The 13,413-nt window shown below is 38.2% G+C and overlaps 1 protein-coding gene across 7 annotated transcripts in view; it reads left to right on the top strand.

The window, feature by feature from the left end:
- Positions 1-741: 741 nt before the first annotated feature.
- The window catches only part of Nrcam (neuronal cell adhesion molecule), a 62,701-nt gene continuing 50,029 nt past the window's right edge, over positions 742-13,413 (top strand). For 5 of the 7 annotated variants that reach the window (XM_052184726.1, XM_052184721.1, XM_052184722.1 and 2 more), the window contains exons 1-7: positions 742-847; positions 2,845-3,041; positions 4,084-4,206; positions 8,151-8,321; positions 8,804-8,860; positions 10,704-10,815; positions 13,158-13,342. In XM_052184726.1, coding sequence (XP_052040686.1) covers positions 2,903-3,041; positions 4,084-4,206; positions 8,151-8,321; positions 8,804-8,860; positions 10,704-10,815; positions 13,158-13,342 — 787 coding nt within the window. In that variant the 5' untranslated portion in view covers positions 742-847; positions 2,845-2,902. The remainder of the gene's footprint in view (positions 848-2,844; positions 3,042-4,083; positions 4,207-8,150; positions 8,322-8,803; positions 8,861-10,703; positions 10,816-13,157; positions 13,343-13,413) is intronic. The other 2 variants (XM_052184723.1, XM_052184725.1) reach the window with 2 other exon arrangements.

The following is a 13,413-nucleotide window of genomic DNA, read 5'->3' as shown; positions in this document are numbered from 1 at the left end:
CTATGGTAGTCTCAGGGCAACTTAGACCATGCACAAAGTCTCTAGATGGGCTTTCCTCAGATTGAATTGCTCTGGGTCAAAACAATTAGCTCTATAGTTTCACACTAAAGGGCTAGGTAACACTTTGAAGAGCACATGGAGACAAGGTCTCCTAGAAAGAATTTTAATTTCATTACTAAGCCAGATAAGAGTGTTTTCTCTTCATCCTTCATTTGTCTACCTCCTGGCTCTGATAAGGCATGTTAAGGCTCCAATTTAACAATCTTTTAAACGTGAGTTTTGTCAAAAGTATGTTTCCCTGAGATATAATTTACACCATTTGAATACTAAAGAGCTCTGTGTCAGTGACTCAATCCTAAGAAAGATTCAAATCTATCTTATAAATTCTATTGACAGGCATTGCTTGAAGTGAAAGAAGCGTTGATTTCTCATTGTTACATCAGAAAAACAACTTTTGAACATTAGATTTGCATTAGTAATTATTTTCCCAGACTTTTGGCCTGGGAAAATGGACTTTGTAAGTGTGTGTGTGATATTACCAAAGGGAAGTTGTGCCTTGACTTCCCAACTTTAGCTGAGTTTTAGTTGAAGACATAAAGAGGATTTACTGCTACAACAAATAACTGGGGATAATCGTGACATATTTAATCTAAGGCAAGTGATTTTAGTTTAGAAAAGGTGGCCGCTATCACAGCAGTAAATCACATAATTCTTTACGTTATTCTCTCTTTTGCAATTAAGTGGTACAACCTCCAACCATCACTCAACAGTCACCAAAAGACTACATTATTGACCCTCGGGAGAATATTGTAATCCAGTGCGAGGCCAAAGGAAAGCCTCCTCCAAGGTAAGCACATTTCCTGCTTTCAGTAGCATTTAAAATAGTAGGCAGTCTCTGAATATAGGAAGGCTTGGAATTTTGAGAGAATAGGAGAGGCCACATGGAACACTTTCTCTGTTAGTTGCATAGTTCTCAGTGTGAGTAGCAGCACATGCTCTTGTTTATCTAACCAATTCCCCAGCTCATTTCAGCTCTTCAAAGGTCTTTAAATTTTCTTCTTAGGTTCTGCATATCTCTAAAGTATCAGTTATAGATTCATTGTCTCATCTCTCAGATTAATAACAGCTCATTTACTAAAGTCTAGAGTTTTGCATTCTCCTATTCATGCCTTACTGTAAAGTGCTTATAATTTGTGAGGAGATAGGGAAAGACACTCTAATCCTGATTCTGACTCCAATAGTTTTTATTCATGTAATAAAACAAGCCCAACCCCCTTTTTATCTGGGCTTGTCTTCCCCACATGTCCAAAAGAAAAAGAATAATTTTAATTGAGGTCTTCTAAGGACTCTCCTACCTCTATACCAGCGATGGGTATTCTGGCTCTCCTCTGCACACTTCTCAGGATTCACCGTGTGGATCTCAGCAGTAGCACTTCATAATCCAGTCTAAACAAAAGATGATAAAGATGGGAAGGGCCATCTCATTGGACTATCGAGCCCTACAGAGAGTGGTACTACAGCTAGTGCAGGAATGTGGAGAATTCTACGGTGTTTGGTTGTTAAAATATAAGACTCTCAATAACTATTATAACAATTAACTTGTATGATTCTTAAATTATAACTAGACACAATAATTTATAAATAATAAAAGGATGAATATTTTAGGTATTTTTCTGCAAGTATATATACACATGAATATACATATGTATATGTATAATATACACATGTATGTATATGTCTTTATCACCTAAGAAAAAACTACCTGGTTCTAGATACCAGTATATGTCAACATTTCCATCAAAGCTTTACTCCAAAACAGGAACCCTATCATATTGCTGAAAAGCGTTTTTCAAATGGGCCTCAATGTGTCCTTCTGCTTCATTCTTAGTTAATGCCTTCCATACTTGTATGGCGGGACTTCTCATTACTTAGGGGTAATGAGGGTTTGTTGTGAGACTGAAGCTGCCCTGTGTACTATTTGATGTGTACTAGTGTCTTTGGCCTCTGTCCATATGGTACGTATAGACTGTGCCACTACCATCTCCTGCCCTAGCTTTTACAAGAACACTGTAAGAATAAGTAGTAATAAAGAAATCCAAGTTGGAAAACACAGGAACGTTTGACCCTTGTGCCTCTTCATCATCTTACCATCACCAAGGTAAAACCAATCAGGAAGTATTTAATCATAGGAGCACTGTGGCACTTACTAAAGGCATCTTTTATATAACAAAACTGAGAAAAATTAATCTTGGTTGACAAGTGGGTATGCCACCTAAAAACTATATACTTATTTTTAGAATTAAAAATCCTTAACTACACCTTACATAAAATTAGCACTTTTAAAAACTAACATTTAAAACACTCCAAAGCTTTAACTCTCCTCTCTGCCTCCAGTTTTTACTTTGGTCATTTGAAACAGACTGATGAATTTCCCTCTGAAGACAATACAACACTTATGGAGACTGATTTTGTACATTTCAGCTTAGAGCACACTTTATAGACAGCTTAACTGTGTGAACAATGGAGTTTGCAATAAAAATGTTAATACAGCTCAGAGACTGTGCCTTGAAAACCTGTTTTGTTTGTTGTTTTTTGTTTCCTTAGGAAACATGGCAGGCAACTTGTGTTAAATCTGAGCTGAATTTAAAGAAGTATATGCCTCAAAATATAAAAACGGCACCTTTTTTCCGAGTCATGATTTTGGCGCGAGACCTTTGGCTAAATATTGAAATCTAACAATTTTTCCTGGCACTCAATAACGCCTAAGGCTTTTCAAAGCGTATGTAATGTATGTAATCCTGTTTCTCAATCATTAGCGAGCTTAATCCTTGATATGTTGGGCAGCTTTTCCTGGACTCGGAACGGAACTCATTTTGACATAGACAAGGACCCTCTGGTCACCATGAAGCCTGGCTCAGGAACCCTTGTCATCAACATCATGAGTGAGGGGAAGGCAGAGACCTATGAAGGAGTCTACCAGTGCACTGCAAGGAACGAGCGTGGAGCTGCCGTCTCCAATAACATTGTTGTCCGCCCATCTAGTAAGTGAGATTTGTCAACCACACATGACCCTATAGAGGAGTGTTCTCAGCCTCATCATCTGTCACAGTATCCAAGTGTGACCACAAGAAAGCAAGAGTGTTGCTTCCAGCGCTCCACTTTGGCTTGTGTGAAGTTATTTTCTCCTCTCTATTTTCTACGAATGATGCAGCAAGCTCCCCTGTCAGTGTTTGCTAATCCTATGTGTCCAACATGAGAGGCCAAGGCTAAAATGGGTGTTTATTTCCTAAATTGATCTAGGTATTTATTTCTAGCATAAGATGAAAATAATTCCTATGATATGGGTAATTATGTGATTTCTTTGAACAGTTGTTTCAATTTTTTACTTGAAATTGATGGCCCTTTTTGCAGTGGTCAGTACTAAAATCCTCATAACACCCTTAATTCTATTTAAAGAGCAATGACCATTTATAGTTGTGGTTTTAAAAAAAATATTTAAGATTATATATAAAGACATTTAAGTTTATATTGAGTCTTTCATATCATAAAAATAATTTCTAGTCAATACTTTTCTTTCCTAATGAAGATGTATTATAAAACTAGTTAATTCTGAGATGCTATTTTACAACCTTTTTGACATTAATATATCATATACATCCTCTTACCAATCTTATAAGTATAATGTATAATACTGTATGAAAACCAAAGGTATGTATAGTTACTTACTGAATAAATCCACTGATATTTAAGTTTTTCCCATTCTTTGTGGAGAACATGATGTCTGTATCAAAGCCGATGTCTTACTGATGTATTACTATAAATCATTAGACAATAGATTAGTGGCTAGAGTCCCACTAGCAATTGCAATACAGATTTTTTTCTTTTTTCTCCTATAATTGTTTTTTAAAAAACAAAACCGCCAACACCTTACTTGAAAGTAATTTCCTCATTATTTAATGCATATAAATTCTAAGTTACAAGTTCACAAGTATCTCTGAATGCCTTTCTTTGTACTGTTGTCTTCTTTTTATTTTCACACACACAAAAAAATACCTCAGAAGGTTTTTGGTTTTTGTTTAACAGGGTCGCCCTTGTGGACCAAGGAAAGACTTGAACCAATAATACTCCGAAATGGTCAATCATTAGTTCTTCCATGTAGGCCTCCAATTGGATTACCACCGGCCATAATATTTTGGATGGATAACTGTAAGTCTTAACACTAAGGATTTTTCAACTATCCTGTAGTTATTTGTGGTTTTAATAATTTACTTCTCTTATGAATAATAAAGTACTTATAAAATGATATGCAGATGCTCAGAAAAATAGCTGCTTGCTGAAATAAGCAGAGTACAACATTATTTACTAATCATGCCATGCACTGCTATAGATCGACAGCAACAGAAAATATTGTCACTGGCAGGGTGGTGGTGACACATGCCTTTAATCCCAGCACTTGGGAGGCAGAGGCAGAGGCAGGTAGATTTTTGAGTTTGAGAGGCCAAACTGGTCTACAGAGTGAGTTCCAGGACAGCCAGGGCTACACAGAGAAACCCTGTCTCGGAAAAAAAAAAAGAACAAAAAAAAAAAAAAAAGAAAAAAAGAAAATATTGTTACTGGGATTGCCTTTATGTGTGAAGGGCAAGTGGGACAAAAGGGAAGTGGGAGGGGCCGGGATGTGGCTCAGCGTGTAGCTTAGTGGTAGACCACTTTGTCTAGAATCTATAAAGCCCTAGGTTCAATCCCCAGCACTTGAAAGAGAGAGTGGGGCAGAGACCAATTAGATATGCATTGTTGTAATCCAGGCTGTGGCTAATGGTGACTTAAGCTGTGGAGGTCTCAGTAGAGTGGAAAGACTCCGAATATAGTCTAAGGGTAGAGTCTCCTCAGCCAGAGAAGGAATGTGAGGAGAGGAATCAGGGATGAATACAACATTTAGAGGCTAAAAAGTGATTTAAAAATAGGAGTATCCTCGACCAAATCTCAAAAGCTAGTAGGAGGGCTGAAGAGATGGCTCAGCGGTTAAGAGTTCTGACTCTTCTTCTAGAGATCCTGAGTTCAATTCTCAGCAACCACATGGTAGCTCACAATCATCTGTAGTGGGGATCCGATGCCCTCTAGTGGTGTGTCTGAAGACAGCAACAGTGTGCCCACATATAGGAAATAAATAAATCTTAAAAAAAAAAAAAACAGCTAGTTGGAAAGGAAGTCAAGTTACTTTGGTTATAGCATATCTTCATTTTTTAAAATCTCCAGCAACATGTAATATTTAATCAGACTTTACTGCATGCCAGTTATTTTTTTCTAAGAATATCACATAGACTGTCAATTTGTTTACAAGCATCCGAGGCATATCAATTCTTCCTCTCAATCTTTCTAGTACTTACTCTGGGGCAAGGAGAAATGAAACTAGTTGCTGGAGCTTTTCAGTTTTGTCTGCTTTTGACCCTGCCCTTCATGGAACCATTTATTCTTCTGCCATACTCCCCACGTCCTGCCAAAGCTATTATGTTAGCATGTGATGGTAGAGGTGACGCACAGCTTGGCTTGCAAACTAAGGAACCAGGATTCGAGATGTGAGAGGTACACGACATCCACATGCCAATCTGCGCAGCACAGGTTAGACTGTGAGGCAGAGGAAGAGTCTGCGCTACAGTCGGCAGGATAGGAATTCTTAGTGGGCTGAATGAGGGATTGAGAGATTGGAGGTAGATAACAGACTCCGGGGACTGAGACCAAGAGCCTTGCAACAAGTTAAGGGAAACACAGGAATGCAAGTGAGAGGGAGCAGTCACTGAGGTAAGAGGGAATCGAGAGGCAGAATGGCGTTCCATAGACCAGGCAAGAGCACAGGGTGTGACAACATTGATTACCATTGAGTGCAGCTAATGGATAATATGAGGCCTGGGAGTGACCGCTCGGTCTGATAACAAGAGACCTCTCTGTCTTTGAAGGAGACCTACCTGTAGATGGTATGGTGGGAATGCATGCAAATGATTTGCACAAAATACCCTCTTCCCAGAGACCCGACTTGCTCTGCCACCACAGGCTGCAAACCTCCCTGAAGAGAAAATTGGACTCTAACAATTAACGCTCATTGTTGACTCAAAGGAAGCGTTGCAAGAAGTGACAAACAAGTCTATACACAAGTAAATGTGCAAATATATACTTCCTGTATTTAGGTGGCCGCCATTATGGATTTTGTGGGGATCCGAGACAAATCCAATATAAAGGAGTGATTTATAGCTTGGCGAATAATGGTCTTCAAATATGACCATCAAAATTAGATTCACCAATCTTTCCTATTCAGAAATGATTTATTGTCTGCTTAATAAAGAAATATGTCCCATGTGAACTCTAAATAATCTGAGTATGTAACTAATGCTTCCTGAATGATGCAGCTGGCAATATGTATGGTTTCATAAATTTTAAAATGGCAGTGAACCAGGCCTTGCACCTGAAATGTGAAAACAAAAGCTGAATTCCCGCAGCACTGATGCTTTATGCGTCATAAAAATATTTCTATTTGTATATCTTTTCTCCAAGTATTATATAAAGAAACCCAAAGGGCAAACAGACCCCCACCCATTGATATTCTGTTGTCTTAAATTTGAGCTACTGGAGTCCATTAGTTATGCAATTCAAGAGAAGAAGCAAATGACAATAAACATATGTCTTTGTTGCCTTGGATTTATTAAATAAATGTTTTTTGTTTTTCTGAGATGGGGTCTCACTGTGTAACCCAGGCTGATGTTGAAGCTGATATATAGCACAGGCTTGCCTCAACCTGTGGTCATTTTCCCTCATAGCTTGGATTTTAGGCATGTATCGCTTTGCCTGGCTCTCTATGTTCTCTTCCTCAGCTTTGTAAAACTATTCCTAGTCAAGAGGATTAAAGTTTTAAGACTAGAACTTTATAAACCTCCACCTTGATTGAAACTTGAGTAACATAATTAACCAGTGATATGCTTTCAGCTCTGACCACAGGCGTTCGAACTACGATTTTGCATTTTGTGAAATACTAGGTTGGGTATCTGCTGCAGGAAGAACACAATTCTTGACCCAGCCTGAGGAAATCCCATCAGTAGATATAACATCCAGCCTGACATTTTAGGGTATACAGCTTTTCCAACTCCCTCTCACTTGAAACTGAGTCCAGAGCCTCACAGTGTTTTTTGATGGTCATTTGTAACATCATGTAGTGATCAGTGCCTCCCACTCTATCCTCAGTCAGATAGGAAATCCTCTCTCTAGGCATAAGGATAGCTCTTTCCCTGGTCCTGAAAGTGGATGGTTATTTTGGAGACTGGAAAGTCTGTGTAGCCTTTCCAGGTGTTTAAGGAGCCTCAACCAAAGGCTAGGCACTTGTCTATACTTTCAATATGATCACACACACCTCCCTCCTGAAGCTCCAATGTTAGTACAATGAAATGACCACTATGTGTATATGAGGAAAGGATGGACTATGTCATAAGATAAGCTGTATATGAGGTGAGGGAAGCCAGGCCTGACCTCCCCGTCCAGATCATCAAATACTGGGCACCACTGCTTGTTCTGGTTAATCAGGTGTGTTACTTTGTTTGTTAATTAGATCAACTCCCATAAGGCTGGACATCTCCTGGGATTGACTCCTTGCTCAGAGCCTAATTTTTGATACTCATGTTAATATCCTTACAAACTTGATGATGTATTTTCTAATGTGTATGCAATCAGAGACCAATTTAGATACTGGGAAATATGCAAACCTGTTACAGAGCACCTTTGTTTGTCTGTTTCTATTTTCTTAATGAAACATTTCACTTTATGACTCTATTCCCATTTCTACTTCAGCCTCTAAATTAGGATTGGATAGGTCCAGTGTAGTATCAGTGTGTCTCACATCTTAAAAAAAAAACAAAACAAAACAACAACAAAAAGCCCAGTGTTTGTTTTTTTACTAAAAGAGCTGTCAAGATCTATATCTATATCTATATCTATACACACACACACACACATACAAAAACACATATATATGTTTGTATGTGTGAATGAAGTGAATGAATGTACTTTTTTCCAGATGACATTCACAGGGGTATTGGTAGGTGATTGTCCTGCTGATATGGAGAATGGTAACTGTAAGATAGAATGATCAGAGTATCTCTGTCTTCCCCTAGCCTTTCAAAGACTTCCACAGAGCGAGCGGGTCTCCCAAGGACTAAATGGAGACCTGTACTTCTCCAATGTCCTCCCAGAGGACACCCGTGAAGACTATATCTGCTATGCCAGATTTAATCACACTCAAACCATCCAACAGAAGCAACCTATTTCTTTGAAGGTGATTTCAGGTAAGAGCTCAGCCTCCTGGGGCTCTTTCAATGGTGTTTACTTAGGTGAATCAAATTATCAACAATTAAATACAGTCTGACTCCAAGGTAAATCAGTTCATTGACCAAGAAAATTCCTGCAAAGGCTCACTAAAGCATTAGCGTATATGCTAGAAAAAGCAGGCATACCCTAAATATTGTCTTTTACATTTTCCACCGATTGCCATTCCTGTTTCCCTGGCAAACTCCTGACTCTATGGTGTTGTGAGCATTGCTGTATGCATTATGCCGCACAATGCCTTTTATTGGCATTTGTCCTGTAGATCAAATTGCAGTTGTGGGTGGTAGAGTGAATTCTGAGTTAGCCAGTGTTATGTCAAGCACTGTACTTGCCTGAAAGGAATGGCGCTTAGCATAGCTGTTATGCCTTTGTTTCTGTTGCCCAATGGTTTTTGACCCTTGCCTACTTCTCTGCCCTCTTCATGATATTCTGTTTATTTCAGTGGATGAATTGAATGAGACTATAGCTGCTAATTTGAGTGACACTGAGTTTTATGGTGGTGAGTTACAGTGGTTGTAACTGATATTCCCTCCTTCATTGTAGACTTTAGTTCACTAACGTCACCTCCATGGCCGCTTAACCTTGTTTCTTTAGGAAACTTCTAGTTACATGTTTAATATCACTGTATCAATGTGTGTTTCTTAAGAAACTTAGCTGTGAACTTTCAAGCATGCCACTGAAACATTTTCCATGATGTACGTACAATTAAACTTGTTATAGTTTTGTGTAAACCATTTCATATGCTTTGGGGAAAAAAATCTGTCATATGTGTTTAGAATTGTATTTTTCATACTTTGTGCTGTCTATAAACTTTTTGCATGACCTACAATATAAACTGATTGGTCGTATTAACCCTTAGAATATTGACTCATGAGAACCTTCAGTAACTAACATAGAGTACATTCCATCTTAATCATCTAACCTTCTTTAAATTCTTCAAGACATTACTCAGCAGAATTAGCAACTGTGTTGCTTTTAGCTTTGTTAGAAACCTGGTCACTGTTTTCTGTGGGAGGAAACTTTTAAAAATAGATCATTCTGTTTCTTTGTATTAAACTGAAACAAATTTGATTTCCTTAAGGCTGTCAAACATAAAATCTGTCACTAAACCATAACAGGCTCTGGATGTGAGGGCTTCTTAATTCCCCATAGATGGAATTTCTGTTACATTAGTTTTTACCTTTGAGAAATGAATATTTCAGAATATGGCAGATATAACTCTCACCCTTATTTAATATAGTTCTCCCAAATATGGGCCTCAAGACTCTTGTCAAGGTGATTTTAAAGGAGTAAGGTCCCCTAACAAACTCTAAATTCCTTAAGTAAACAAAATTTCCCCCAGCAATACTATGTTGGGTCCTTAGATTAAACAATTTTTCCCCAGCAATACTATGTTGGGTCCTTAGATTTTTCTTTTGAGAAATGATAAATTTACACATTGTCTTTTCATTTGGTTTTAGAAATATCAAGTGTATCAATTGTAGTTGAAACAGTGAAAGACCTTATGATATTTCCACTTGAAATTTTCCTCAGGCCTTTAGTAGATAAGGTCACATTTGTTAAAAGTCCATAAAACAGAAGGTGTCTTGTATAACTATTTCTAAGCTCTCTGGGTTAGACCTTCTTTATTTTGTCATCGAATAAAATGATTTCCATATGTTCAGCTCTGTAACTATTACTTTTCTTTTTTCCCAAAGCTGAGGACAAAGCCTTACCGATACCAAACAAACACTCTGCCATGAAGTTGCTCCTTCAGCTCCTCTACTGTGAATCCTTAGTCATGGCATATCATTTTCCAGAACTCTTTAGAAATTCTCTAGTTTTGTTTTATTTTCCATAAACCTTGCAGTGTAGGAATCTTGAGATATAAGTCAGTGGCAAGGGCTATAATGTTATATCCAGAATAAATAAACAAAAAAAACTTTGTCCATAATGATTTGCTGCTGAAAAAAACAAAACAAACAAACAAAAAACCCCACCTAACATCTTTCAAAAGACACTTTGTGTGTTGACCTGAGCACTAACTACTCTTAAGGAATTTGATGAGCTAACATCGCTGTGTTGATATTTTGGAGGTTTACCAACCCACAGAAAACTGATAAAAACCTAACCCAATTAAAGACCTGTACCAAAGAGTCCTTGACACTGCTTTGGCCCTGCAATCAAAATTGTTTCTTTTCCTGGCACACTGGATAAGTATAAGGGGAGAGTATGTATGCTTAACTTAACAAATTTCAATGGATTGGAAATGAGAGTAGACTTTTAGGTAGCTTTTGACAGCAGCTGTGCTCTTAGAAACACATGCTCATAATTTTAATCTATATTGGTGTTCTTGTTTGCAGCTAAATCTAGTAAAGAGAGGCCACCAACATTTCTAACTCCAGAGGGCAATGAAAGCCACAAAGAGGAACTAAGAGGAAACGTGCTTTCCCTGGAGTGCATTGCAGAAGGCCTGTGAGTTAACATGTTCTGTCCAGATGTTTATCTTATCAACATCTTATCTCATCAAAAGGTTGACAGGCATTACTGCCCCAGGAAGAGCCATTGTTTTATGCTTCCAATTTGACCAAAATTAAAAAAAAAATTAACAAACATTTCCTGAGTAAACTTTGAATTGCGTGTTATGGCTAACATATTTTGATGTGACAGTGCCTGTATTGCAGTATGTTATCTGTATCTGTAATCATCTTATGGTCACTGATCTCTGTGCTGTAATAAAGGGCTAGAATTTTGCTACTTTCTAATGATCAACCTCAGAATTTGGTGGCTTTAAAAAAAAACACAAGCTACTTACCCTTGATCATTTGTTGAGTGTTCCTGGGCGGAGGCCTTTGAAAGCGGAATAACTGCGAGGAGTTCATTACTCTCAAGATCTGCCACCTGGAATACCTTACTCTTTGGCAATCTTGCCCTCTCTTACTGTCTGTCATCAAAAGCTCACAGTGCACCTCAGGGCCTCAAAGCTGAGGCGCTGTCCCTTCTGTCCCTTCCTGTGGGCAGAGCTGAAAGCCAGAGGTGCTCATCTGTGCAAACTTCAAAGCCCATGCACCACTGGCAGGCATTCCAGTAAGGCCTTGGGCAGACAGAAGAACAGCTGTGAATGTGGGTCCACGGGTCAGGCACGGTTCTAGATTGTCTTGCTGTGATGCCTGGCACACAGCAAGTGTCTTTAAATGATCACAGTTACTGCAGCCCTGACTAGGATCCCAGGAACACGCTTCCTTCTTAATCCAAGAATAAATACTTCTAAATGTCCTTGGCACCCTCTGCTGGCTGAATTAAGAAATTACATTTCTTACATTAATTACATTTGACATGACATTTCCAGCTTAAACACTTAACAAAACTCTTTTTATTTATTTATTATTTGCAATTGGTGTCTGTAATTTGGAAATAGAAAAGAAAGCATTTAAAACGTTGAAATCTCGTGAGTCCATGGTTGAAACTGTACTTTTTTTTTTTTTAACAGACCAGAGACATTTAGGTTAAGCATTAAACCATCCCTCAGACTCTGAGACTCTGAGATTGGTCAGTAGAGTAGGCTCCTTGCATAACAACCGGTGGCTTTGCTCAGCGTAAACCATAACACTGTGTGTCTCTCTGTCTGTCCCCGCCCCTCTCTCACCTCATCTGAAACACGAGTCAAAACTGTAAGGCAACATCACATGTTGTCAGATTCCACATGTGACTAATACTTTGAAACTGATCTCACATCTTCCACAGCTCTGCATGTTTATAGCGTGTGCTAATTTTAGAAACCACTTCATCAAATTTATATGCTGCCATCTTGTTCATCCAAACAAAGCAAAGCCCATGTTACAAACTGTCATTAAATCCCTCTTGCGTCTCTGATAACAAATCCAGGGACACCCCGAGGGCCTGGATCAGCCCTTCTTCCTTGCTGTCTTACCGCCACACATGCATGGCAGAGCATGTGCGTGTGCACACACATGTTTATGTGGAACAATTTAAAGATTTTATTTCATGTAAATTCTGAAGATGTTATACAAGACAACCACCCTCTTTAAGACAACCGGAGATTCAAAGGAACAAGGGAGTCAGGGAACCAAGCTCAGAGAAGAATTTAAGAGAAGGTCTGAGCCTTTGAGAAAGATCTAACTCCAAGCAGTGTTCATTAAGCTTTTCATTCTTAAGCTATTTGTTTGGGTTTTCCTTATTTAAGAGAGTAAAATTGAGAACTAGAATAGTATTAACCTGGTCTATTATCAGCTAGAATAATGTTATTTTAAATTTTCACTAATAGTAAAGAAAATAATTCTAATCATTAGTCCTTTAATTCACATTATCAGTGTGTCATAAAATGGTAGGTTTCATCGGGTTGATTTGTACATATATATGACAGTCCAGAGGCACAGATGTGCATGAGAGTTGATTCACTATATATTTGTAATGCTAGTTGATATTAATCAATATGATTATCTTAATAGTAATACTCTTGATTGACACAGTAAAAATCTGTAGAGCACCCTTACTGATCAGGACGCTGAAGGAAAGATTAGGTCCCTTGAGTAAAGCAATCCATGCTTAGGGTGCAGCATCACTGAGGTCAAAAGTTAGTATAGTTCTAATTACCTGAAAATGGAGTCATCTCAAGTACAGGGTCTGAGCATTACTTATAAAAATGTGATGTTTATGAAAAGGTCTGTATGTTTGCCATTATCTTTACATGAAGAATTGATTATAAGATTATAAATGTCCATGAAAATTCTCTCTGCAATGCCATCACAGGTGAACTCTTCTTCCTTTGTAAGATCATTACTTATTTATTCTCTCAGACCTACTCCAGTTATTTACTGGATCAAAGAAGATGGAACGCTTCCTGTCAACCGGACGTTTTATCGGAACTTTAAGAAAACCTTGCAGATCACTCATGTTTCCGAAGCAGACTCTGGAAATTATCAGTGCATAGCAAAAAACACATTGGGAGCTGTCCATCATACTATCTCTGTCACAGTGAAAGGTATATCTTGATCTCAAACGCATTCCCCTGGCTTTTGTGGAGGCTCTGAGACTTCAGTTTACTGTGCTTTT

This window comes from Apodemus sylvaticus, chromosome 6, assembly GCF_947179515.1.
Source record: "Apodemus sylvaticus chromosome 6, mApoSyl1.1, whole genome shotgun sequence".
Taxonomy (NCBI): Eukaryota; Metazoa; Chordata; class Mammalia; order Rodentia; family Muridae; genus Apodemus; species Apodemus sylvaticus.
This window is presented reverse-complemented; position numbering and strand designations above follow the sequence as displayed.